The sequence below is a fragment of the Elephas maximus genome, chromosome 14 (assembly GCF_024166365.1).
Source record: "Elephas maximus indicus isolate mEleMax1 chromosome 14, mEleMax1 primary haplotype, whole genome shotgun sequence".
In the NCBI taxonomy this organism is placed as follows: domain Eukaryota; kingdom Metazoa; phylum Chordata; class Mammalia; order Proboscidea; family Elephantidae; genus Elephas; species Elephas maximus.
This window is the reverse complement of record NC_064832.1, coordinates 25,661,571-25,689,431: the sequence shown is the minus strand read 5'-3', so window position 1 is coordinate 25,689,431 and position 27,861 is coordinate 25,661,571. Positions and strand designations below refer to the sequence as shown.

The 27,861-nt window shown below is 48.1% G+C and overlaps 1 protein-coding gene across 1 annotated transcript in view; it reads right to left on the bottom strand.

Annotated features, from left to right (window-relative positions):
• TMEM272 (transmembrane protein 272) overlaps positions 1-27,861 on the bottom strand; it is a 52,408-nt gene that overhangs the window by 2,599 nt on the left and 21,948 nt on the right. Inside the window, exons 3-6 of the mRNA XM_049853341.1 lie at positions 27,790-27,843; positions 27,636-27,695; positions 18,928-26,202; positions 3,794-6,032 (exon numbers count right to left, since the gene is read on the bottom strand). Coding sequence (XP_049709298.1) covers positions 5,694-6,032; positions 18,928-19,008 — 420 coding nt within the window. The 5' untranslated portion in view covers positions 19,009-26,202; positions 27,636-27,695; positions 27,790-27,843 and the 3' untranslated portion in view covers positions 3,794-5,693. The remainder of the gene's footprint in view (positions 1-3,793; positions 6,033-18,927; positions 26,203-27,635; positions 27,696-27,789; positions 27,844-27,861) is intronic.

Here is a 27,861-nt window from a genome sequence, read left to right as displayed (position 1 = left end):
AAACCTGTGGGTGTAATCCCATTTGGGGTTGGGTTTTCTTTGTTATGTTAATGAGGCCATGTCAGTGTAGAGTATATTTTAAGCCAATCACCTTTAAGATATAAGAAGAGATGGGGAAGACAGATGCCACTCCACATGAAGCTCACCAACGAACTGAGGAGCAGAAGCTGAAAAGAGACAAGGGCCTTCCCCAGAGCTGACAGAGAGAAAGCCTTCCCCCAGAGCTGGTGCCCTGAATTTGGACTTCCAGCCTCCTAAACTGTGAGAAAATTTATGTGTTTATTAAAGGCGCCCACTTGTGGTATTTCTGTTACAGCAGCACTGGGTAACTAAGACACAGTCCATCGCTCCCTAGACAGTCCAGGAGACATCTCTGGATTAAGCCAGGCCTGCAGAGAACCACAGTCTGGGCCATTTGCCTTGGCTCCGAAACTTCTTCCCCTTAAGTATGCCTCCTCATAACCATCTCACCATCCATGGAGGGAGGCTCTAGTGAATGACTGTGCAAAGCCTGCTCATGTATTTTGTACAGCACGCTCAGATGTCACCCCCTGAGTCACAGAGACCCCTCTTGGGTGAAGCACATGGCCTTCTCAGGCGGACTTTGGCTGTGTTTCTCCAGAAGGGGCATACTTTTACTCTATGGAAAACGTGCTACTCCTAGCTGTTCATCTTTTCCTGACTGCTTTGGTGGCAAAGAAGCTCAAAGCCAACATTTTACTTCAGGTTTTAGCAATTGTTTAGGATCTCCGAGCCAGCTTCTCTGTTGCAGTGGGATGGGGTACATCTAAGAATGAGCACACTTCTCCGAATCTCTCTGGGCCAAGAATCAAATGTTTTGGTATAGGAACAAAAGAAAACTTGAGAACCTCTGCCTTCTAACCATCATAGCTTTTCCTATGATTCTATTTTTGTTGTAAAAAATATATATATAACGCATTTGCCAAATCAACAGTTTTCACCTGTACAGGTCAGTGACACCAATTATATTATCATGCCGCGCAGCAATACCTGAGTAGTCTGCTGCCAAGTTCCCAGTCTCCATAAACAGCCACTCTCCTCCCCGCCCCAGTCTGCTGCCAAGTTCTCTATCTCCATAAACAGCCACTCTCCTCCCCCCCAGTCTGCTGCCAAGTTCTCCATCTCCATAAACAGCCACTCTCCTTCCCCCTAGTCTGCTGCCAAGTTCTCCATCTCCATAAACAGCCACTCTCCCCCCACCCCCGAGTCTGGTGTCAAGTTCTCCATCTCCATAAACAGCCACTCTCCTCCCCCCCAGTCTGCTGCCAAGTTCTCCATCTCCATAAACAGCCACTCTCCCCCTCCAGTCTGCTGCCAAGTTCCCCATCTCCATAAACAGCCACTCTCCCCCCCCAGTCTGCTGCCAAGTTCCCCATCTCCATGAACAGCCACTCTCCTCCCCCCACTCCTCCCCCTGGCAGTTCTCCATCTCCATAAACAGCCACTCTCCTCCCGCCTAATTTTTTCCTCCCGCCTAGTCTGCTGCCAAGTTCTCCATCTCCATAAACAGCCACTCTCCTCCCCCCCCAGTCTGCTGCCAAGTTCCCCACCTCCATAAACAGCCACTCTCCGCCCCAGTCTGCTGCCAAGTTCTGCATCTCCATAAACAGCCACTCTCCTCCCCCCCAGTCTGCTGCCAAGTGCCCCATCTCCATAAACAGCCACTCTCCCTCGCCAGTCTGCTGCCAAGTTCTCCATCTCCATAAACAGCCACTCTCCCCCGCCAGTCTGCTGCCAAGTTCTCCATCTCCATAAACAGCCACTCTCCTCCCCCCAGTCTGCTGCCAAGTTCTCCATCTCCATAAACAGCCACTCTCCTCCCCCCTACTCTGCTGCCAAGTTCTCCATCTCCATAAACAGCCACTCTCCTCCCCCCCCAGTCTGCTGCCAAGTTCTCCATCTCCATAAACAGCCACTCTCCTCCCCTTCCAGTCTGCTGCCAAGTTCTCCATCTCCATGAACATCCACTCTCCTCCCCCCGCCCAGTCTGCTGCCAAGTTCTCCATCTCCATGAACATCCACTCTCCTCCCCTCCCGCCAGTCTGCTGCCAAGTTCCCCATCTCCATAAACAGCCACTCTCCTCCCCGCAGTCTGCTGCCAAGTTCCCCATCTCCATAAACAGCCACTCTCCTCCCCGCCCCACTCCTCCCCCTGGTCACCACTAATAAGCTTTGGCCTCTACGCATTTGCCTATTCTGGATATTTCATATCAATGGGATCATACAACATTTGTCCTTTTGTGAGTGATTTACTTCACTCAGCATAACATTTTCAAGTTCATCCACGTTGTAGCAATGTATCAGGACTTCCTTCCTCTTAATGACTGAGTAATATTCCACTGTATGTGTGGACCACATTTTATTTATCCATTCATCTGTTGATTAATATTTTGATTGTTTCCACCTACAGGTCTGTTTTTAACTATATATTTTCCTTGCCTTTTTTCTTATATTTCTTATATTCTTATATCTAAAGCTCCTTCACACTTGTTGTGGAATAAGATATAAAAAAAAAAAATGTAAAGAGAGAAAGAAAGGAGGGAAAGAAAATTCTTTTACCACGCCATTTCTGGGGAAGGGATTATCTTGCCACTTTTACTGGCATACATATTTGATAAGTCACCACCTATACTGAGACACGGATTTCTGCAGCACTCAAGGATATCCATACCTATCAGAAACTGGGCCTTTGGGGCCCAGCCACTGATGTACCCAAAGCACTAGCCAATATCCGCAGTCTGCTAACAGGCATGGTTTTTCACCACTCTTTCCACCTCTGCAAGGCCCCAGGACCGGAGCTTCAGAGGCAGTCTCAGGGAGTAGTGCTGGCCCCTGGGCTCCGTCTTCCACACCCATATGCCAGGAGGAGAGAGTGGAGGGGAAGCAGGTGTGAAGCCACCACTTCTCATGTTCCCCTGTTGCAGACTCCCCCACATTTGTCACTCACGAGGCCACCAGCCAAGTGTCTTGGCAACGCTGTTAGTTGAGGACAGCCACTGGGGCGTGAGTGGGAGAGCTTCCATTAGCTCGCCAGAACCCCGGAGCCACCTCCCAGGGGCTGTAGGGTTGGAGCTGTCACATCGCGGCGCGGCTCCCATGCCTCAGGCAGGCCCGGGTCTTCAACGCCAGCGCTCTTTAAGGAGTCTGGATGCAGCCTCAGAGTCATTCCTAACACAGCGTAGTCGTGACTGAAGCTGGACTGGAGAACAAAGCTGTTTGCCATCTCGTCCACAGCATGCCTGAGCCAGGGGAGCCTGCTCATTCTCCTCCACCTGTGCGGAGTCTGGGGTTTGCTGACCTGCCTATCTAGGCTTGACTTCCTGTCTTTTAGGCTGGAGCCTGAGCTCAGGACGTAGTGTTGGGGCTTTACGGGAGGTGCTAGTTGACGTGTGGCCTGGGTTGATTTAGAAACGAGTCCTGTTGGTTTCCAGTGTTGTTCATTTGTGTCCTAACATTAGCTGAGTGACTGAGAAGTCGTCTGAGGAAAGGAAGGTGGGAACGGGAGTCCACAGCCCCCTTGCCTGCCCCAACGTCTGAGCTCGCAGACTCCCCCCGGGCCCCTACTCTGCGTGGTCGGGGGTGGGCGGGCGCGGTAGAACCCAGCCAAGCGTCCCGGGGGCGGCGGGGGCAGGGGCCGCGAGCTGCTCGCCCACCAGGTCTTCTGCCTCCGCCCCAAGGGAATTTAGGAAAGGCAACCGCGTGGAGAGCGGGGGCGGGATCGGGCTTTCCCCACTTCGCCCAACAGAGGGCGCGACGAGCCCCTTCTCCTTACCTGGGAGGACAACGCGACCAAACAAACGCGACTCCCGGTGGCGATGCCTGGGGCCTGCCTACAAAATCAAACGGGAAGTCTCCGCGGGACTCACGAGTCCTTTTCTCTGAAAGCCACACAGGGAAGTGAGCTACTCAGTTTGAGCTGACACGTCTGGTTAAGGGAGGCGCCTCACGTGGAGGGCCACTCGGATGGGTTTGATTATTAAGCACCAGGAAATAAGCAGCTCAGCGCCGTGCAAATATGCAGACTAGGGAGGCTGCGCATGTGTCCCAGCTAGGAGCACAAGGACGCTGGCGCCACGCTGCTCAGGCACTGCTCCTAGGGACACCCAGGGCGGCATTCTGCCTCTAGGACTCCAGAGCACGGGGCCTTTTGTGGAGAGGCTGACTCACGGAGGGACTCAGTCCCCCAGTCGCCAGGAGGTCCCCCTCACATACTCCACAGCACAGCCTCGCCTGGGGTCCAAGCAGACTATCCCCAGCCCACCGATGGGGAGAGGGGAGTGCGCTAGTGGTCGCTGTTTGGTGTCCTCCTAGACTTCCAGACCAATGGATTTACAAAAGGCTTGCAAACCTTCACCTGTCCTAATGTAGAGGAGCATTTAAACTCAGAGACCAAAAAGCACCTACATAGATGACACCTCAGTTCATGCAACCTGACACCAAGCACACAAAGCTGGTTTATGTCACACACAAAACTGGTTTATGCCCACAGCTATCAGCAAATCACAGAGACAGGCACACATACCAAGGGAACGAAGCAGACTCAAGCCAAGCAAACCATCTGCAGGAGCCCTGCCTGAGCACAGTGTGACGGGACCACTCCCCCTGCCATGCTAGGCTGGCAGGCCACTCCAGCCCCAAGGGGATTTACTTCCTTGTCCTTGGATGCCCCCACCAATCAGACCAAATCCACCTGATTTGGGGTGGGGAAGGGCTGCTCTAACTTTCTCCAAAAGCAGCTGGAGTTATTAAAAGAGCATCTTCCTCCTTATCATAGTAAAAGCCATCATTTATTGGATACAGAGGTGCATTGGAAGAAAGGCCTGGCAATCTACTTCAGAAAAACCAGCCATGGGAAACAGTTTTACTCTGACACATAGTTACCATGAGCCAGGTGCTATGAATACACTGAACGTGGTTCTTACACCAACACTGCGGGGTAGGTTTTATTATCCCCATTTTACAGATGAGGAAGCTGAGGTTCAGAGAAACTGAGGGCCTCATCCAAGGCCACTGGCAAGTAAAGCTACGATTTGTCTTCTATGAAAGTCCATGCTCTTTCTATGACGGTGCCCACGGCTGTGGCTGAATCACACCCCTGCAGCAGCAGCAGCAACACCAAAACCCCTGGGTGTTCTTTACCCTGTAAGTCGTTGGAACTGCACCCTGATTTGAAAGGGTCTCCCATTCTTTGCCTCTTTCACCTCATCCCTCAAAAAAAGAAACAATGCCTTTGAAAACTCTTAGGTATAAAATTCGCCCTATGAAAAAAGCCAAAGTGCCTTTCCCAGGCCCAGGCAGGCAGGGAGTTTCTTTAGTGTTCTAGATTGTTCAGTGCGTTTGGTGGTTTCAGAAATGCCTGCAGGAAGGATTTGGTTGCCTTTACAGCATGCCCTCTTCCTGAGTTGGGTTGTGTGTATGTATGTGTGTGCTTATATACGTGTGTGTATGTGTGTGTGTGCCTGTGTATAGATGTGTGTGTGTGCATATATGTGTATGTGTGTGCAAATGTGTGTCTGTGTGTATGCTGTGTGTGTGCGCATGTCTGTGCATGTATATGTGTGTGTACATGCATGTGTGTGCGTGTGTGTGTACATTTGTGTGTCTCTGTGTGTGTAGGTGTATGTGTGTGCATGCCAGAGTGGGGGCTCTCAGTCTTCATCAACGGCGACCCTCTACTTGTAGCACAGGTGGACACAACTGCTGCACAGCACGAGTAGGACCAGCATGGTGTGACTGAGCACAAGGACCCCTACCGCAAAGAGGTACAGGGTTTTGTCACAGTAATCCTGTGGCTGCTGGAAAGGGGGGATAAGATCAGGCAGGTAAACAGAAAAGACCCAGTAATTTCCCAGGATGAACCAGAGGAAGGGGAAAAGGCTGAGGGTGAGGTGCGTGTCGTACTTGTGCGTGTTCTGCCTCCAGGGATATTTGTCATCGTCGTCTTCGTTAATCACCACAGCCTTGGACAGAAGCCGCCTCATCCTGGTGGAGTCATACAGCAGGAGAGACACCTGGGGTGTGGTGGGAGGTGAGGGGCCAGAGGGCAAAGCAGCAAAGAGGAGGGAGGAGAGAGAGAGAGATTACGAACGGTGAACACACTAGATTTAGAAATGTTGCCAAGGAGGGAAATTTAATTTTGAGGAATTAGAGCTGTCAAGGATGAAGGCACAAATCCACAGCCAGCATCCTCGGTGGCATTTCCCTGTTACACGGTTGAGTTGGTTTGGACAAGGGACTGGTTGACTTAAACTCATCTATGAACCCAAAGTTGCACTGTTATTGTGGTTCACTTCAGTGTCCTTGAGGCCAGTTCCTCCACCTCCTTGGCTCCAGTGACCTGCTCCCCACAGTCTTTGTGGCCACCTCCCCCTATGACCACACCCTGGACCTGGCCATCAGCTGGGAGTGCTCTACCTCCTCCACCCCACCCGTGACTGCTAGAGCCTACCTATCCAGCTTCCTCATCCCTCATGCCTCCAGGAACACTCGCTGGACCTCTCTGGGCTGGGCTAGGAATCCTTTGGGTTTCTGTAAGTTTCTGTGTGTATCTCTATCATTCCTTTACCACAGTGTACAGCAAAGATCTGCTTATGGGCCTCTTGCCAAAGGGACTGGAGCTCCAGTAAGATAAGGGCTAAAAATTGACCTTTGGGCTTGGAAAGAGTGAGGCCACTGGTGACCTTGATAAGGGCAGTTTCAGCAGAGTTATAGTATAGGGGTGGCCAGGTTGCAGAGGAGCAAATGGAAGGGGTGGGGAAGTCAGGGCAGACAGCTCTTAAGAAACGTTGGCGGGGGCGGGGGAGGCAACCTAAAGGTTGGGAGAAAAATTTTGGAGAACCATATATCAGATAAGGGCCTAATATCCAAATATATATATAACTTCTACAACTCAACAACAAAAAGACAAACAACCCAATAAAAAAATGGGCAACCAAAAAAAAAAAAAACCCAGTGCCGTCCAGTCAATTCCAACTCATAGCAACCTTATAGGACAGAGTAGAACTGCCCCATGGAGTTTCCAAGGAGTGCCTAGCGGATTCGAACTGCTGGCCCTTTGGTTAGCACCCGTAGCACTTAACCACTACGCCACCAGGGTTTCCAAAAATGGGCAAAGGACTTGGATATTTCACCAAAGAAAACATTCAAATGGCCACCAAACACATGAAAAGGTGCTCAGCATCATTAGCCATCAGAGAAATGCAAAGCAAAACCACAATGAGATGTCACTTGACCCCCATTAGACGAGCAATGATTTAAAAAAAAAAAAACCGTGTTGGAGGGGTTGTGGAGACACTGGAACCCTTATCCGTTGCTGGTGAGAATGTAAAACGGTACAAGCGTTGTGGAAAACAGTTTGACGGTTCCTCAAAAAGCTGAACGTAGAACTACCACGTGACCCAGCAATCCCACTCCTAGGTATATACGCAGCACCACCAAAAGCAGGGATGCAAACAAGCCAGTGTACATTGCAGCACTTTTCACAACAGCTGAAAGGTGGTAACAACCTAAATGGCCATCAACAGATGACTGGATAAGCCAATGTGGTAGATACACACGAGGGAACATGACACAGCCATAAGGAGAAATGAAGTTATGACACATGCCACAGCATGAACGAGCCTGAAAACATGCTGCTGAGGGAAATCAGTCAGACACAAAAGGACCAATACTGGGTGGTCTCACGTGTGTGAGATAAGCAAATATATGTATAAAGAAACCAGAGATCATTAATGGTGGCCAGCGGTAGGAAGGAGGGGGAAAAGGGGAGTATTTGTTTGAGGGGCATCAAGTTTATGTTAATAATGTTAATAGTGGTGGAATGTTTTGGAAAAAAGTAGCAACAATGGTGGCACAACATGAAAAAGGTGATCGATGTCACTGAATCGTAAATGTGGAAGCTGTCCTCGCAAATGTTTTGGTGTATATTTTCTCACTACAAGAAAAAAAAAAAGTGAAAAACTAAGTAAAAGAAAGAAGCCTGGGTGAGAAGGGAGAAAGGCTCGGGGTGTTTCTGTGTGAGGAGAGGCCTCAGCGAATGTGCCTGAGTAGTGAAGGCCATGACTACTGAAGCAGTCCCCCTTCGCGCCCCAGGTACCAGGTGTGGGCAGTTAGGGTAGCTGGGCTTCAGCCCTCATGTGCCTCCTGGAGGGGTAGGGCACACGCACTCATGTGTGGTGTGTGTGTGTGTGTTTGAGAGACAGTACCATGTTTTACACAAATAACTTGAGCCTTCTGTGTTTGTTTGCCAGCTGTGCCCTCCTCCCACCCCCAGGTATTTTCATAAGCGAATACGCTAATTTTTTTATACCAATATGTGGAAGAGGATTGGCATGGCTCGTAAGGGTACCTCTAGGAGGGAGGGCATGGCCGGCAAACGAACTCAGAAGGCGCACATTATTTGTGTAAAATATGGTATGTGTGTGTGTGAGAGTATATGTGTGTGCGTGTCTGTGAGTATGTGTGTGTGCATGCACATGTATGTGTATGTGTGTGGCGCGCACCCAGGTGCTCACTCAGGCGTGTCCGTGGTGTCCCCAGTTCCCTCCTACTGGTCCAGATTCCCAGGCTCTGGGTAGCAGTATGTAAAGATTAAGGAAGTCCTATCTGTTCTCAGCCAGAGGAAGCCTCCACCTGGGAACACTTCCCCTGCCCCACCCCCTCCCCGCAGTTTCTCTCTCTCTCTCTCTCTCTCACACACACACACACACACACACACACACACACACACGGCTCATGACTCATTCTCTCCCTACCACCTTCACATCCCGCCACCGCTCCCCCCGCCCCGCCCGGTACTGTTTGCCCCCTCATCCTGTTGTACAATTGAGACTGGATAGGGGGTGAGATGGACAGACTTTCCTTCTGTTGGCACAGTACATTTCCATCCACGTATATTGGGACCTGGTCCCGATGCTAATGACCCCTCTCCTTGTGAGGCCCCCCCAGCAGGCTTTCCCACTGCTACCCTGAGGCCCCTCTACAGGCGGCTCCCCCACCCAGCCCCGCCCAGCCTGTTGTCTCTTCTCCAGAACGTTTGCTCCACTCCCCATCCCCAGGGCCCAGGAGTTACTGTCCCTTCTGTTAAGTCAAGAGCACAGGCCCTTTGGGTACCCTTGGGGGAAAAGACCAACTGGCTTCTGGTGGATGGTTCCTGAACACTTCTTTTTTCCAGTTGCCATCAACTGGGCTCCGACTCATACTGACCCCATGTGTGTCAGAGTAGAACTGTGCTCCACAGGGTTGTTGTCATGGATTGAATCTGTCCCCTCAAAATATCTGTCAACTTGGTTAGGTCATGATTCCCTCTCTTGTATGATTGTCCACCATTTTGTCATCTGATGTGATTTTCCTATGTGTTGTATATCCTAACATTATGATGTAAGGAGATTGATTAGTGGCAGTTATGTTGATGAGATCTACAAGATTAAATTGTGTCTTAAGCCAATTTCTTTTGAGATATAAAAGAGAGAAGCTAGCAGAGAGACTTGGGGACCTCATACCACCAAGAAAGTAGTGCCAGGAGCAGAGCCAGGGTTCCTACTCGGAGAAGCTCCTAGTACGGGAGAAGATTGATGACCAGGATCTTCCACCAGAGCTGACAGAGAGGGAAAGCCTTCCCCTGGAGCTGACGCCCTGAATTTGGACTTGTAGCCTATTAGACTGTGAGAGAATAAATTTCTCTTTGTTAAAGCCATCCACTTGTGATAGTTATGTTATAGCAGCACTAGATGACTAAGACAGTTGTCAATGGCTGACTTTTCTGGAAGTAGATCCCCAGGCATTTCTTCAAAGGAGCCTCTGGGTGGACTCAAACCTCCAGCCCTTCAGTTAGCAACCAAGCATGTTAAACATTTGTACCCACAGGGCCTGGATCCATGCTGTGATGGAAAACGGATGCCACTTTGAAATTCTGCTCCCATTTTACTATACCAAGGACCAACGCTCCCCCCGATTCTGATAGCCTGTGATGCCTCTGTCTCAGGTGTTCCTTTTGAAAGTGCAGCCAAGGAAAACACAGTCTTCCTTGCTAAGGAACCTTGGTTCCCTGTGTTCCAAACTGTCTAGCAAATTGAGCTCTGACTTCTTTCAGAAACCTAGCCTGTTTATCTGTTCTTTTCCAGGTGTTCAGGCTCCCCACATCCCCCCAGCCTACCCTCATGGCGCCCCAGCACAGGGAGAGCAGGGCTCCAGAGAGGAACCTTGACAGCCGAGAGCATGGCAGGTTGACGAGGTGAAAGACTGCGCTTGAGTGAAGTGCAAGGTTAGGACAGAACCAAGAAATGGAGCAAAGAGGGAGCTGGTGAGCAGAGATGGAGAGCAAGGAGGCAGAGCTGGGCCTGTGGGGCGGATGGTGGCTTCAGGTCTGGCTCGCTACTTTTAAACTTCTGGATGGAAATGAAGGTGGTAGCGGCCAGCAGGGAAGGGGAGTCAGAGCCGGAGAGGAACAGAGAGAGGTGAGGGCTAGACACAGATGCTGCCCAAGAGGAGAGCCTGGTACTGGGGTAAGTGTTCATGTACTGTTAGGGGTTGAATTGTGTCCCCCCAAAAAGATATGTTGTGAATGTGACCTCGTTTGGAAATAGGGTCTTTCAATTGTTATCAGCTAACTTAGCATGAGGTCATGCTGCAGTAGGGTGGGTCCTATCCCATCTGAGTGTTGACTTGAACGAGAAGACACAGACAGTCATATGCAGACGGAGGACGGCCACGTGAAGACGGGGGAGAAATCAGAGCGATGCCGCCTCAAGCCAAGGAACACCAAGGACTGCCAGGAACCACCAGAAGCTAGGAAGAAGCAAGCAAGGGTCTTTCTTCCACTAGAGCCTTCAGAGATAGCATGGCTCTGCCGACACCTGGATTTCAGACTTCTAGCCTCAGAACTGTGAGACAATACATTTCTGTTGTTTTAAGCCACTCAGTTTGTGGTACTTTGTTACAGCAGCTCTGGGAAACTAATACATATCCCTTATCACAATTAATGCTCCTTTTTTTTAATAGCCTTATGCAAGAGGTATTAAATAAATACATGCATAAAACCAAAAAAACAAACAAACAAACCTATTGTCATCAAGTCAATTTCAACTCAGAGTGATCTTAAAGGACTGAGTAGAACTGCCCCATAAGGTCTCCAAGGAGAGGCTGGTGGATTTGAACTTCCGACCTTTTGGTTAGCAGCAGAGCCCTTAGCCACTGAGCCAGCAGGGATCCAAATAAATGCATAGGAGGACAAAAACTGAAGCTGTCAGGCCAAAATGTTACCAGTGATTTTCTCTGGGTGATGGATTTACAGGTGATTTCTATTTGCTTCTTTGCGCTTATCTGTATTTTTACTTCCTACAATGAAAAGTTATTTATGAAAAAATACAACCTAAGTAGTTAGTCTAATGTTGGCGTATACTATCTCAGTTAACGCTCATACTAACCTATGTTGATGTTGTCAGTTGTGACCCCCTGTGGCAGAGTAGCACCACTCCACAGAGTTTTCAAGGCTGTGACCTTTCAGAAGCAGATCACCAGGCCTGTCTCCCGAGGCACCTCTGCGTGGGTTCAAACTGCCAACCTTTTCGCTAGTAATCAAAACCAAACCCCATTGCTGTCGAGTCTATTCCGACTCATAGTGACCCTAAAGGACAGAGGAGAACTGCCCCACAGGGTTTCCAAGGAGTGGCTGGTGGATTCGAACTGCCCATCTTTTAGTTAGCAGCCGAGCTCTTAACCACTGCACCACCAGGGCTCCCTTTGGCTAGTAGTAAAGTGCTTAACTATTCGCACTACTCAGGGACTCCTCTTAACTGTGAGGTGTATGTTATTATCCCGCTTCTGTGGATGAAAAGACTAAGGCTCAGAGAAGTTAAGTCACTTGCCCAGGTCCACAGTCAATAAGAAAACAAGCTGGACATTGGTCCCCACCTCTCTGACCGCTACACTACCCTGCACTGATGCTTACATCAGAGGATGTGGGGCTCTCCCCTGGGGCGGGAGAGCTCTGCATCTGATCTAACTGCCCAGGGTCTTCAGGAATAGGCTTAGAGCCTGGCTGGGCGGGAGAACATTTCTGTAAGGAAGGAATGTGAGGACTTAGCTTTGAGTGCAGAGCTGGCACATCCAGCAGGGCTTCCTGGGAGAGGGGGCCATCTGCAGGGCCTGCTGTGAGCAGGGAGAGGTGGGGAGGAACCGCCTCAGGGAGTGGGGAGTGTTGTGTGTGTGTGTGTGTATGTGTGTGTGTCGCAAAGGTAAAGAGTGCTGGGTTTGGGGAACACGAGGAAACCGGTTGGACTAGAGCAGGGCTCAAGGGTGGGACTGTGAGGTGGGGCGGGCCTGGGTTGAAACATCAGCTCTCTACTTACCTGGAGACCCTGGCTGGTGCAAGTGGCTAAATACGCTCAGCCACTAACCGAAAGGGTTCAAGTCCACCCAGAGGTACTTAGGAAGAAAGGCCTGGTGATCTACTTCTGAAAAATCAGCCACTAAAACCACTATGGAGCACAGTTTTACCCTGACACACATGGGGTTGCCGCGAGTCAGAGGTGGCTTGACGACAACTGTTTTCTAGCGGTGGCCCCTTACTCGGTGTAATCTCAGCCAAAGCAGCCACCAAGCCTCAGTTTTCTCGTCTGTGAACGGGAGCTGACTGCACTGTTCAGGTTTGGGTGCCCAGCATCCACCCTTTCCTGGCAGGTCCCTTCCTTTGGAGGGGGCGGAGCAGAACTGCCCCGTAGGGTTTCTAAGGACTGGCTGGTGGATTTGAATCGCCGACAGTTTGGTTGGCAGCCGAGCTCCTAACCAGTGCGCCACCAGGGCCACCGGTAGGAGGGTGAACCCCGGGCTACCCTCCCTCAGAGGCTGCTTCCCTACACTGCCTCTCACGCACTCCAGAGGGCGGCAGGACGTCTCAGCTCCGCCACAGAGCCAGCTGCTTTCCCAGGGCTTTGGCTCTGGAGCCTGGGGAGGCTGGGAGAGAAAACCAGCTGGTTCGTTCACTCCACTGCTGGCCCAGGAGAGGCTGTAAGTGGTTCCTGAGGCTGGAGTCCCCCCAAAGGCGTCTCAAAAGAAAGGTCTGGTGTTCTACTTTGGAAAAACCAGCTGCCGAAAACCTCAGGGAGCACACTTCTACTCTGACATGCGTGGAGCCACCGTGAGTCAAAGTCAACTACATGGCACCTGTGTTTTTTAAGTTAGCCAGAGTTGGTATTTGTTTCTCGTAATCAAGGAATCCTTCCCGATGCAAGTACCTGCCTCAAAGAGGCGTTGTGAGGACTGAATGAGGCCAAAATGGGGTCAAGTCCTTAGCACAGTGCCCTGCATATCAAGCATTTACGGCGTGGTTCCAATTATTGCTGAGAAGAGACCTTGGAGGATGCGGTGACGTGTTACAGGGATGCTGCTGTTGTTAGTCGCCAGAGTCGGCGCCAACTCATGGCGATCCCACACACGACAGAACTAAACGTTGCCTGGTCCTGCACCATCTTCATGGTCATTGGCGTGCTCGAGTCCATTGTTGCAGCCACTGTGTGTTTTGAATGCCTTCCCACCTAGGGGGCTCATCTTCCAACACTATATCAGACTATACTCTGTTGTGACCCATAGGGTTCTTATTGGCTAATTTTCAGAAGTAGATCGCCAGGTCTTTCTTCCTAGTCTGTCTTAGTCTGGGTGCTACGCTGAAATCTGTCCACCATGGGTGACCCTGCTGGTATTTGAAATGCCAGCGGCATAGCTTCCAGCGGCATAGCTTCCAGCACCACAGCAACACGCAAGCCCGCTCAGTACGACATACTGCCAGATGGGTTGTGGGGTTACAGAGATAATGACCACTAAATTACTGGTTTTCAAACTTTCTTTTAACATGACTCTGCGTAACAAATACGTTTTACACCATGAACCATCAATTGGGCGAATGTATGTCCTAGTTTGCTCGGAAAAGTCCTGGTTTATGCTGTTGTCCTGGCATGGTTATCATTAGAGTCCCCAGTACCCTCGAAAGTGTCCCAGTTTGGATGATAAATTATATGGTCTACTTGCCCAAACACATGTATACGTGTGTAAGTTCACACACTACTTAACTTAGTGTGCAAGCTAATGTGGTCTACGCTCCTTCGTGGTTTTTTGTGGGTTGAACCTACTAAACTGATCTCATGCTCCTCCAGCGTGCCACGATCCTCAGTTCTTTTTGGTAACACCAGGGTATGTTAACCCACCTCTCCTCAGCTTCCTCTCTGGTGCAATGAAATACTGGAATGCCACTGACGCATTTCACAAAGGATGCTGGGAACTGACATGCAGTGTTGGGCGGCGGGGCTGAATACAAAGCACTATCATCGCTAGTAAACTTGTGTATCCAGGGACTCTGAGGCCATTTGCCCTAACAGTTATGACTCCCTGCGTATTACCTTGCCATAATGAGCACAAAAATTTAATTTGGCTTCAAGCAGTTTTCGATTGCCAGGAAAAATCAATGCTGTTTATTAGGGCCCAGTTTGTTCATTAAAATAAATTATGTTTGGGTTCTAGGGCAGCTTTCATAAAGGAAGAGCTTGCTGTTATGAAGAGGAACAGACCCCGCGGACAGCAACATCTCTGAAGGAAAGTTCCACTGAGCAGCCTGATGCCAAGGTCGGCAAGTGAGAGAGAATGGGCAGAGGGAATTAATGCCAAAACTTTGCCTTGTTTTATGGGTCTCTATGGCACTCAATTCATAGGAACCTTCCCCTAGCCCCACAGGGCCACAGGGGATATGCAACCCCTGAGCCCAGGGCCTTTGGGTTTTCCTTGAGGCTAAACAGACTGCCAGGTTGTTAGTTATCTAGTGCTACTATTTCAGAAATTTATTCTCTCACAGTTTAGAAGCTAGAAGTCCAAATTCAAGGTGCCTGCTCTAGGGAAAGGCTTTCTCTCTGTTGGCTCTGGGGGAAGGTCCTTGTCTCCTTTCAATATCTGTGGGCCTGGCATTCCTTGAAGATACCCATGTGCCCTGGCTTCAATCTTCCCCTGGTCTAGGAGGTTCTCAGTGCAGGGGACACTGGGTTCAAAGGATGAGCTCTACTCCCAGCTCTTCTTTCTTGGTGGTAGTAAAGTCCGTCTCCTCTCTGCTTGCTTCTCTTGCCTATCTCTTACAAAGGTGTGACTCAAGTAAGGTGGTGACTTCAGGAAGGACATGACTTGAGTAAGGGTGTGACTCAAGATACACCCCACACTAATATAGAGGTTTAGGATTTACAACACATAATCACACAATACCACAAATGGAGGACAATTACATCAGATCACAAAATGGAGGACAATTATACAATACTGGGATTCTTGGCCTAGCCAGTCTGACACGTTTTTGAGGGATACAGTCCAATCCCTGACATGGTGACCCCATGTGGATGGGGCTATAGGTTATAGGTTATAATCATGTGTATTTGTGCTACCCAGAACACTGCCCACACGACTGCTGTCAGAAGCTGAGCACTTTGGTGAGGGAAACTCAGATACAAAAGGCTCCAGAGAGGGTCAGGAAGCAGCCCCGGTGTGGGACATGAGGAGGTAGGAGGTGTCAGGAGATACCCCAGGTGAGGGTAACTAGCAGGTAAGACAGGTCCAGGTATAAGATGTGATGTGGTGGGAGGGGCCAGGAAAATAAGCAGGTGTGGGTAATGAGGTGGGAAGGGGTCAGGAGAAAGCCCAAGTACAGGATGTGAGGAGGTGGGGGGGGCGGTCCAGAGGATCTCCCAGGTGTGAGTAAAAAGTAGGTGGGGGAGGGGCATCAGGATGCAGCCCAGGTATAAGTACTGAGGAGGTGGGCAGGGTCAGGAGAATAAGCATAAATAGATAAATAATTTTTAAAAGGCTCCAGCTGCCTGTCCCAAATCAGACATTATTTCCCAAAACAGAACCGAGCTTATGGTTACTGGTTGCATATGAGAACAGCAATCTTTAGGACATTCCTGTGATGTATTAGATCAATATCATGGCCAAAATCACCGCCTGGTATCTTTCAAGGCCGCAGGCCCCAGAAGGAAACTGGCAAAGAAATCAGATAGCGGGCCCAAATGAAATTTTATTTATGGCACTCTAGATTCTGTTTTCTCTTTACTGTTACTTAGTTTTTATAAAATCATTTGGAGAAATAGATGCTTATGGTTTTCAGCTCTTGATATAGGGAGCTTTGAGACGGGCCTGAGCAGCTAGAAAGTGCTCGTGATAAATGGGAGTGGACCTAGGGTACTTTGGCAGGGCGTGGTATTTCTGTGGCTGAGGGGTGCGGAAGCTTAACTGCAGGCTCTGCATCACCCTCAATAGCTCTTCTTCAGGTGCTTTTCCTGTTTACGAGGATATCAGGACAACTTCTGAGCAAATCTGCATCTATACTGACACAAGCTTGAGAGTCCTAGAGAAACCCTCCTACTCCCCAACATAAAGAGCTCTCCGTTGATTGATGACGACAGCCAAATAATTCTATTCTAGTTATTTGAGAACTAGGAGCTATAAGTAAAAACCAAAATAAGAACCACTAAAATTAAACACGTTTACGCAAATGGAGCTCGACTGCCCTAAGAGGAAGCTGTTTCAAAGAGGCACAGAGAAAGGCTGCCACGACGTCGGCTGATATCAGCGTATAATTGGCAGCCGGTGGCTCCTCAGCATCAGCCGTTGTTAGACCAAGGACACAACTCGGAACACCGAACTTGGGACAGCAGGAAGGAAGTGGCTGCAGAGAAGCACAGCCCCAGTGAATGCCCGTCACCTGGAAAAATCAATGGCTTTCCAGCCAGCCCTCATTATCTCGTGTAGCTCTGTCGCTTTTACAACCGTGACCTTGAGGGGAAGTTCTGGCTCCCCCATAAGAAGCAAGCAATTAAGGGAAGCATTCCAAAGTGAAATGCATAGAACTACAAACAGCAGATACTTTACCTTTAAGGTGCCAATTATTCCACTCACTAGCAAATATAAAGGAATGAGGGGCTGTATGGGGCAGTCCTCCAAAAACTTCATTCCCACACAGCGCGCGAGGGAAGAGAAGGGCATTCAGGAGCAGCAAGCCTGTTATGAAAAGGAGCTAAACATCCTACAAAGCCAAAAGGTGAACCCCGCAAACCATTGCATGACTCCTGGTCGTGAGGTCTGCTCAGCCTCCCCCCTACCACCTGCTCTTCAGGACACTATCACCCGGGATTGACATGACAGCTCGGCTCTCGCCACAGAATGGAGCAGTGCAGGTGTCACTGTACCCTTTGCCTGGTGTTACCTGCCTATAGGTGTGCTCTGCTTTCACAGATCGTACCAGAGTTTCACAGGAGTCCCTGGATGGTGCAAATGGTTAAGACTGGTGGTTCGAACCCACCCAGAGGCACCTTGGAAAAGAGGCCTATTAGTCTGCTTCCGAAAGGACACAGCCTTGAAAGCCCTATGGAGCAGCTCTACCCTGCACAGATGGGGTCACCACAGTCAGAATCAATTCCAACGATAACCCACGTTTTCAACGATTCATTTTACAAAAGAATTCCAAGGATCCCCTTAAACCCCCAGGTCCCTTGATTTGCTTAAGGTTCCATCTATGTGCCACTTTCCTAGTGGTACAAACAGTTTGAGCTTGTTACGAACTGAGAGGTTGGTAGCTCGAATCAACTCAGCAGCGCCTCAGAAGAAAGGGCGGGTGACCTCCTTCTACAAGACCACAGCCTGTGGAGCACAACTCCACTCTGGCTGCTGGTGATCTCCTTCTACAGGAGCACAGCCTGTGGGGCACAGCTCCACTCTGGCTGCTGGTGATCTCCTTCTACAGAAGCACAGCCTGTGGGGCACAGCTCCACTCTGGCTGCTGGTGATCTCCTTCTACAGGAGCACAGCCTGTGGAGCACAGCTCCACTCTGGCTGCTGGTGATCTGCTTCTACAGGAGCACAGCCTGTGGGACACAGCTCCACTCTGGCTGCTGGTGATCTTCTACAGGAGCACAGCCTGTGGAGCACAGCTCCACTCTGGCTGCTGGTGATCTGCTTCTACAGGAGCACAGCCTGTGGGACACAGCTCCACTCTGGCTGCTGGTGATCTTCTACAGGAGCACAGCCTGTGGGGCACAGCTCCACCCTGGCTGCTGGTGATCTCCTTCTACAGGAGCACAGCCTGTGGAGCACAGCTCCACTCCGGCACACACGGCGTCGCCATGCATTGGGATCGACTCATTGGCAATGGGTTTTTTTCCTACAAAAATACATCCACAATGTAAAATGAGGCTCACGTTCATTCTGCTTCAGGGCCAGGTTGCAGGAAGGAACCGGCAGAGACCTCCCCACTTGCACAGAAGGCTCCCACTCTATCGGTGGCCAGTACCCGTTGCTGTCGAGTCAATCCCACTCATGACGACCCCATGTGTTTCAGAGTAGAAGTGCACTCCATAGGATTTTCAGGGACTGATTTTTAGATGGAGATTGCCAGGCCTTTCTTCCGAGCCACCTCTGGGTGGACTCAAACCTCCAACCTTTCGGTCAACAGCTGAGCATGTTAACCATTTTCACCACCCAGGGACTCCATATTAGTGGCAGTGAGCCTATTATTACCATTGACCAGGACCCCAAGCTGGGAAACTCAAGTTTACTGACACCTCTTAGCAGCTAGATTTGGAAAACTGCCAAATCAATGGCCCCCAAACCTCGCCCTTTGTAAGCAATTCTTTCTCTGCTTTTTTCCAAGTCATTGCTTTCTAGGTCTATTATTAACCACTCATGATATGGTGTGTCTATTTAAAATATAAGAAAGAAATGCCTCTTCTCCTTCCTGAGCAGCCTGGCTGAGCCAGGCGTCAGGAGGGTAATAGCACACATCCATGCTGTGCAGAACGCTAGCTGAGCCCCCACATCTCCCAACATCCTTCTGGCTAGGTGATGGGCTCTAACCAATGGTCTGTAAGCAGTTAAAACTGGTACCTGAGGCTTTCTTCTCTTCCCCTGCTTTGTCCACCTGGGAACCATGGGTGGAGATGGCCAGTTCCCACGATTGAGCAGCATGGAGCATTAAGTCCGCACATTGCCCTGGAGAGTCCCCTGGTCCACACAGAATTTGCATGAGCAAGAAATAAACCTCCGGAGTGTTAAGCCGCTAGGATTTCAGAGTTAATTTGCGACTGCAACAGAGTTAAGTGACCCTAACTAATACATTTGCCAACAGAGCCCAGGAAAGGGAATTATCACTGTAGGACCAAAGTCTTCTGTTTAAGTGATTTTTGAAGTCTTCATTTGACATTTTATTTCCCATTAATGCCTTGGTATGTAAACAGAGGAAGTAAGCCACTTTCCTGTGACTACACTGCATTACCCAGAAATTTATGAAAATTTTGAGGTATACCCCCTAAACCCAAACCCACTGCCATTGAGTCGATTCTGACTCATAGCGACCCGATAGGACAGAGTGGAACAGCTCCATAGGGTTCCCAAGGGGTGGCTGGTGGATTCAAACTGCTGACCTTTTTGGTTAGCAGCTGAGCTCTTAACCACTGTGCCACCAGGGCTGCTGCTTCAAGGTATGCAGGGACCCATAAATTTAGGGCCTCAAACAGAGTAAAGGCAAATATTTGTCTTTGTCCCATTGTCAACCTCTGAAGGCTTTCGTTTCTGGGTATCTTTGATAATTTAGCCAACTCCATTTTTAGATGGCAATACCTTCCAAGTTTCAGCCCAACCTTTCACACGAAGAAATTTACGAAGTCGATGCCAAATTTGTTAGGTACGAACTGCCTTTATCTCAATTCAAAACCCAGCTATGAAATGAATACTGAATGATGGTTTATCTATCTCTTCACTGCTAATGAATAAAAACAGCTGCTGCTCACAGGAGTCTATCAGTGCACAGATGGCTTAGAAGGATCCTAATAAATTGAATAAAAGCCATCTTTTCCCCTGCGTTCCTCACGAGATGCTAGGAACGACCTTAATTCTAGATGTTCTTTCTGTCTGATCTGCAGCATCACAATCGCCCCCTTTAAACTGCAGAAATCCTCCCAGCACGGCTGGTAACAAGTACCAGCGCTTGATGCTAGTGGTGATTTTAACAAGCCTTCCTGGGAATTAGCCTGCAGGCGCTTGTCTTATTTTATGCGGCCTTATTGGTCAATGAACTGCCCAGGTAAGTTCATTTTCCAGATAACTAAACCGCAGGTTTCCAAGGCTGAGACTCTTTTACTCCATAGATTTTGCATAAAGCATTTTCTTAAGTGCCCTCCTGCCTTCCTGACTGTCCCGAACATCTTATAAATACTTCTTGAGCTGCTTTGTAACAGTGATAGCGTCAGGGACTATTAGGAGCCGTCAAGTCGATTCTGACTCATCGGGACCCTATGTACAACAGAAGGAAACACTGCCCGGTCCTGCACCATCCTCACAATCGTTGCTGTTTGAGTCCGTTGCTGTAGCCACTGTGTCAGTCCATCTGGTTGAGGGTCTTCCTCTCTTTCGCTGACCCTCTATTTTACCAGGCATGATGTCCTCCTCCAAGGACTGGTCCCTCCTAATAAAATATCCAAAGTACATGAGACAAAGTCTCACCATGAGCATTCTGGTTGTGCTTCTTTCAAGACAGATTTGTTCATTCTTCTGGCAATCCATGATATATTCAATATTCTTTGCCAACACCATAATTCAAAGGCATCAATTCTTCGGTTCTCCTTACTCATTGTCCAGCTTTCACATACATATGAAGAAACGGAAAAAACTATGTGTTGGGTCAGGCACTCCATAGCCCTTAAGGTGACTTCTTTGCTTTTTATCACTTTAAAGAGATCTTTTGCAGCAGATTCGCCCAATGCAAAGCATCTTCCACAGGCATCGACTGTGCATCCAAGTAAAACAAAATCCTTGACAACGTCAATCTTTTCTCCGTTTATCATGATGTTGGTCATTGGTCCAGTCGTGAGGATTTTTGTTTTCTTTATGTTGAGGTGTAATCCATACTGAAGGCTGTGGTCTTTGATCTTCATTAGTAAGTGCTTCAAGTCTTCTTCACTTTCAGCAAGCAAGGTTGTGTCATCTGCATATCGCAGGTTGTTAATGAGTCTTCCTCCAATCCTGATGCCCCATTCTTCTTCATATACTCCAGCTTCTCAGATTATTTGCTCAGCATACAGATTGAATAAGCGTGATGAAATGGTACAATCTTGACGCACACCCTTCCTGACTTTAAACCATGCAGTATCCCCTTGTTCTGTTCAAATGACTGCCTTTTGGTCTAAGTACAGGTTCCACATGAGCACAATTAAGTTTTCTGAAATTCCCATTCTTCACAACGTTATCCATAATTTGTTATATCCACAGTCAAGTGGCTTTGCATTGTCAAGAAAACACAGGTAAACATCTTTCTGGCACTCTCTGCTTTCAGCTATGATCCATCTGACAGCAGCAATGAAATCCCTTGTTCCACATCCTCTTCTGAATCTGGCTTGAATTTCTGGAATTTCCCTGTTGATGTATTATTGTAACTGCTTTTGAATGATCTTCAGCAAAATTTTACTTGTGTGTGATGTTAATGATATTGTTCTATAATTCCCGCATTCTTTTGGATCTTTCTTTGGAATGGGTGCAAATATGGATCTCTTCTAGCCAGTTGACGAGGGAGCTGTCTTCCAAATTTCTTGGCATAGGTGAGTGAGTGCTACCATCTGTTCGTTGAAACATCGCAGTTGGTATTCTGTCGATTCCTGGAGCCTTGTTTTTCATCACTGCATTGACCTACTGCGGAGCCTGTTGATGAGGCTCTATCGTTTGCCCCAACACTAAATGACCCCAGACTACTCGGCCGTTTTAGTTCTTCAAAATTTTGTTTTGTTCCTTTATTTGCTATCAGACTGTCTGCTTTTAATTCTTACAGATCTAAGAGTACTTCCTATGGACTGAATTGTGTCTTCCCAAAAAATATGAAGTCCTGTGAATGTGACCCTGTTGGGAAACAGGAGTTTTGTCATGCCATACCTGACATACGGTGGGTCCTAAACTTAATCACTGCTTAGTGATGTCTTACAAAAAGCAAAATAAACAGAGCACACACAGGGGAAAGAGACCACGTGATGACCTTTACAAACCCAGGAGTGCTCGGGAACCAAGGAATGCCTGGGGCTGCCAACAAGGAAAGACCTTCCTCTACAGCCCATGCCCTTATTTGGACTTTTAGCCTCCAAAATAGTGAGACAATAAATTCCTGTTGTTTAAAACCGCCCACACTGGTATTTTTGTTACATCAGCACTAGGAAACTAAGACAGTACTATTTTTCACAACAACCTCTATGCCCCTTTAATTTCTGCTCCGATATGCCTAGAGCTTAGAACCCAGAACACCAGACTTGCTAGGTTTCTATATAAATAAAAAAATAAAGATAGCTAAATTCCATACAGAAGCCTTGGTGGCACCATGGCTAAGAGCTTGGCTGCTGTCATGGCTTCAATTGTGTCCCCTGAAAATATCTGTGAACTTGGCTATGTCGTGATTCCCAGTACTGTACGATTGTCTACCATTTTGTCATATGAGGTGATCTCCCTATGTGTTGTAAATCCTATCACTATGATGTAATGAGATGGATGTTGTTGTTATTTGGTGCCATCAAGTTGATTCCAACTCACAGCAACCTTAGAAGGAAACACTGCCTTAGAAGGAAACACGGTCCTGCGCCGTCCTTACAATTGTTATTATGCTTGAGCCCATTGTTGCAGTCACTGCGTCAATCCATCTCATTAAGGGCCTTCCTCTTTTCTGCTGACCCCGTACTTTACCAAGCATGATGTTCTCCTCCAGGGACTGATCCCTCCTGACAACATGTCCAAAGTACGTAAGACACAGTCTCACCATCCTTGCTTCTAAGGAGCATTCTGGTTGTACTTCTTCCAAGACAGATTTACTCGTTCTTCTGGCAGTCCATGGTATATTCAATATTCTTCGCCAGCACCACAATTCAAAGGCGTCGAGTCTTCTTCTGTCTTCCTTATTCATTGTCCAGCTTTCACACGCATATGATGCGATTGAAAATACCATGGCTTGGGTCAGGCACACCTTAGTCTTCAAGGTGACATCTTTGCTCTTCAACACTTTAAAGAGGTCTTTTGCAGCAGATTTGCCCAGTGCAACGCATCTTTTGATTTCTTGACTGCTGCTTCCATGGCTGTTGATTGTGGATCCAAGTAAAATGAAAACCTTGAAAACTTCAATCTTTTCTCCGTTTATCATGATGTTGCTCATTGGTCCAGTTGTGAGGATTTTTCTTTATGTTGAGGTGCAGTCCATACTGAAGGCTGTGGTCTTTGATCTTCATTAGTAAGTGCTTCAAGTCCTTTTCACTTTCAGCAAGCAAGGTTGTGTCATCTGCATAACGCAGGTCGTTAATGAGTCTTCCTCCAATCCTGATGCCCCGTTCTTCTTCATATAGTCCAGTTTCTCAGATTACTTGTTCAGCATACAGATTGAATACGTATGGTGAAAGGATACAACCCTGATGCACACTGTTCCTGACTTTAAACCACTCAGTATCCCCTTGTTCTGTCCAAACAACTGCCTCTTGATCTATGTAAAGGTTCCTCATGGGCACAATTAAGTGTTCTGGAATTCCCATTTTTCGCAACGTTATCCATAATTCGTTATGGTCCACAGAGTCTAATGCTTTTGCATAGTCAATAAAACACAGGTAAACATCCTTCTGGCATTCCCTGCTTTTGGCCAGGGTCCATCTGACATCAGCAATGATATCCCTGGTTCCACATCCTCTTCTGAATCCAGCGTGAACTTCTGGCAGTTCCCTGTTGATGTATTGCTGCAGCCACTTTTGAATGATCTTCAGCAAAATTTTGCTTACGTGTGACATTAATGATAAAAAAAAATGATATTGTTCGATAATTTCCACATTCGGTTGGATCACCTTTTTTGGGAATAGCCATAAATATGGATCTCTTCCAGTCATTTGGCCAAGGAGCTGTCTTCCAAATTTCTTGGCAGAGACGAGTGAGCACCTCCAGCGCTGCATCAGTTTGTTGAAACATCTCAATTGATATTTTGTCAATTCCTGGAGCCTTGTTTTTCGCCAATGCCTTCAGTGCAACTTGGACTTCTTCCTTCAGTACCATCCATTCCTGATCATAAGCTACCTCTTGAAATGGTTGAACGTTGACCAATTCTTTTTGGTGTAATGACTCTGTGTATTCCTTCCATCTTCTTTTGATGCTTCCCGCTTTGTTTAATATTTTCCCCAAAGAATTCTTCACTATTGCAACTTGAGGCTTGAATTTTTTCTTCAGTTCTTTCAGCCTGAAAACTCCAAATGTATCCTTCCCTTTTGGTTTTCTATCTCCAGCTCTTTGCACATGTGATTATAATACTTTACTTTGTCTACTCAAGGCACCCTTTGAAATCTTCTGTTCAGTTCTTTTACTTCATCATTTCTTCCTTTTGCTTTAGCTGCTCGATGTTTGAGAGCAAGTTTCAGAGTCTTCTCTGACATCTGTCTTCATCTTTTCTTTCTTTCCTGTCTTTTCAATGACCTCTTGCTTTCTTTATAATGAAATGGGATTAGTGGCAGTTCTATTGATGAGTTCTACAAGATTAGATAGTGTCTTAAGCCAATCTCCTTTGGGATATAAAAGAGAGAAGTGAACAGAGAGACAGGGGGACCTCATACTATCAAGAATGAAGAGCAGGAGCGTGCGTCCTTTGGACTCGAGGTCCCCACACTGAGAAGCTCCTCGACCAGGGGAAGATTGATGATAAGTACTTTCCTCTAGAGCTGAGAAGAGAAAGCCTTCCCCTGGAGCTGATGCCCTGAAATTTGGACTTGTAGCTTACTAGACTGTGAGAGAATAAATTTCTCTTTGTTGAAACCATCAACTTGTGGTATTTCTGTTATAGCAGCACTAGATGACTAAGACAGCTGCTAACCAAAAGGTCGGCAGTTTGAATCCACCAGTTGCTCCTTGGAAACCCTATGGGACAATTCTACTCTATCCTATACAGACCAGACCTCAAGGGCTCCCACTAGTAACGTTCAAATGCAGAGGTCTAATTTCTCTGATATGTGACAACTATTTTGGCTACTCAAGGAGCTTCCCAGCCCCAGCCCCCCAATCCAGCATACTTCTGGATAATTGAAATTGTTTAATATGTGTGATGTATTTATTTATTCATTCACCCAGCAGATGCATTACTACAGCAAGAGACACATTCTTCATACTGCTCACGACAGGTTTCCACATGGGAACACAGGGACTGGGAAGGGGCCTTGGGAAACCTCTAGCCTAGTGGCCTCCAAACCCCAAACCTGGGCTAGAGATATCAGAATCACCTGGGCGGAGATTTTTAAAAGCAGATTTCTGCCCTTACTCCAAATATACTGCATCAGCATCTTCCAGGGCAGGGCTCAGGATCTGTCCTTTTTCAGTGTTCACCAAGTGGTTCTGTTACGCCTGGCATGTGTTTGGAAATCATTGTCCTGGCCAGCTCTCCTGTTGTTGTTGTTAGCTGCCATAAAGCTGATTCCAACTCATGGCAACCCCTTGTGTTACAGAGTAGAACTGCTCCACAGAGTTTTTGGAGGCTGTAATCTTAATGGAAGCAGATTGCCAGGCCTTTCTTCCACAGTACCTGTGACGGTATATGTTATGTATCAACTTAGCTAGACTATTATTCGTAGTGGTTTGGCAGACACTATGTAATCACTTTCCATTTTCTGATCTGATGTGAGCAGCCAATCAGTTGAAAGGGCAGTGTCCTTGGGGGTATGGCCTGCCTCCAGTATATAAATGGATGTTCTGGCAATGCTCGCGCTCTCTCTCTCGGCCCTGGACTCTTCTTGTCACCTGACCTCTGGTTTTTGGGACGTACGCCTACAGAAGTCTCTGGCCTGCCGCCTCATCTGTAGATTTTGGATTTGCCAACCCCAGTGTCTTAGCTATCTAGTGCTGCTATAACAGAAAAACCACAAGTGGATGGCTTTAACAAACAGAAATTTATTCTTTCACAGTTTAGGAGACGGCTAGCAGTCCGAATTTAGGGCATCAGCTCCAGGGAAAGGCTTTCTCTCTGTATCAGCTCTAGGGAAGGTGGTTGTCATCAATCTTCCCCTGGTCTAGGAGCTTCTCCGTGCACGGACCTTGGGTCCAAAGAACACGTGCTCTTCTTGCTTGGTGGTAATGAGTTCCCTCTGTCTCTCTGCTCACTTCTCTCTTTCGTATTTCTTTCTTTTTTAAAAATTGTACTTTAGATGAAGGTTTACAGAGCAAACTAGATTCTCATTAAACAGTACACATTTTTCTGTGACATTGGCTGCCAACCCCACGACATGTCAACACTCCCCCCTTCTTGACCTTGGGCTCCCTATTGCCAGCTTTCCTGACCCCTCCTGCCTTCTCATCCTTGCCCCTGGGCTGGTGTGCCCATTTAGTCTCCTTTTGTTTTATGGGTGTGTCTAATCTTTGGCTGAAGGGTGAACCTCAGGAGTGGCTTCATTACTGAGCTATAAGCATGTCTGGGGGCCATACCCTTGGGGTTTCTCCAGTCTTTGTCAGACCAGTAAGTCTGGGTCTTTTTTGTGAGTTAGAATTTTGTTTACATTTTTTGCCAGCTCTGTCCAGGACCCTCTACTATGATCCCTGTCAGAGCAGTTGGTGGTGGTAGCCGGGCACCATCTAGTTGTGCTGAAGTCAGTCTGGTGGAGGCTGTGGTAGTTGTGGTCCATTAGTTCCTCAGACTAATCTTTCCCTTGTGTCTTTGGTTTTCTTCATTCTCCCTTGCTCCAGATTGGGTGAGACCAGTGGAGTATCTTAGATGGCTGCTCACAAGCTTTTAAGACCCCAGATGCTACTCATCAAAGGAGAATGTAGAACATTTTCTTATGACCTATGTTATGCTAATTGAGCTAGCTGTTCCCTGAGATCTTTTATATTTCAAAAGAGGTTGACTCAAGATACAACCTAATCTTGTAGACTGAGTCCTCATTAACATAACTGCCTCTAATCCTGCCTCATTAACATCAAAGAGGTAGGATTTACAACACATAGAAAAACACCATCAGATGACAAAATGGTAGACATTCACACAACACTGGGAATCATGGCCTAGCCAAGTTGACACACATTTTGGGGGGGACACGATTCAATCCATAATACCCCGCAAACTTGTGACCCAGCAGAGACCTACAGCCTGCCACCTGACCTGCAGATTTTGGGTTTGTCAGCCCCTGCAACCACGTGAGACAGCACAGGCCTCCAGCTTGCAACCTGACCGGCAGATTTTGGATTCACCAACCCCTGTGACCCTGTGAGCAAGCAGAGGCCTCCAGCCTACCACCTGACCCGAAGATTTTGGGTTTGTCAGCTCCTGCAACCACGTGAGACAGCAGAGGTCTCCAGCCTGCTGCCTGACCCACAGGTTTGGGACTTGCCAGTCCCCACAATTGCATGAGTCTTTTCCTTGAAGTAAATCTATATATATAGGCTTCACTGGTTTTGTTCCTCTAGAGAACCCAGACTAAGACAGTACCATTGGGTGGGTTTGAACCGCCAACCTTTAGGTTAGCAGTCAAGCATAAACCATTTGTGCCACCTTTCTGTTTAAAGATTAAGTGCCGACCCATGCTCGAAGCAGCTGACCAGCAGCTCAGGAGCCAGCTCACCTGTGAAGGCCATGGACATCGGCAGTGCCAGGGGGGCAAAGAGCAGGAAAACCAAGCAGGCTGCAAGAAGAAGGAGCAGGCATGGATTAGAAACATTCGGCCCCTTCCATTCCCTTTGCATTGAAGTTTCCTTATGCCTTCCCTGAAACCTTACCTTTTCTCAAGTCAGAGTCCGCCAGTGAAAGGAGGTCATTGTGGCCTGGGGGTCCTGCAGGGTACAAGCCAA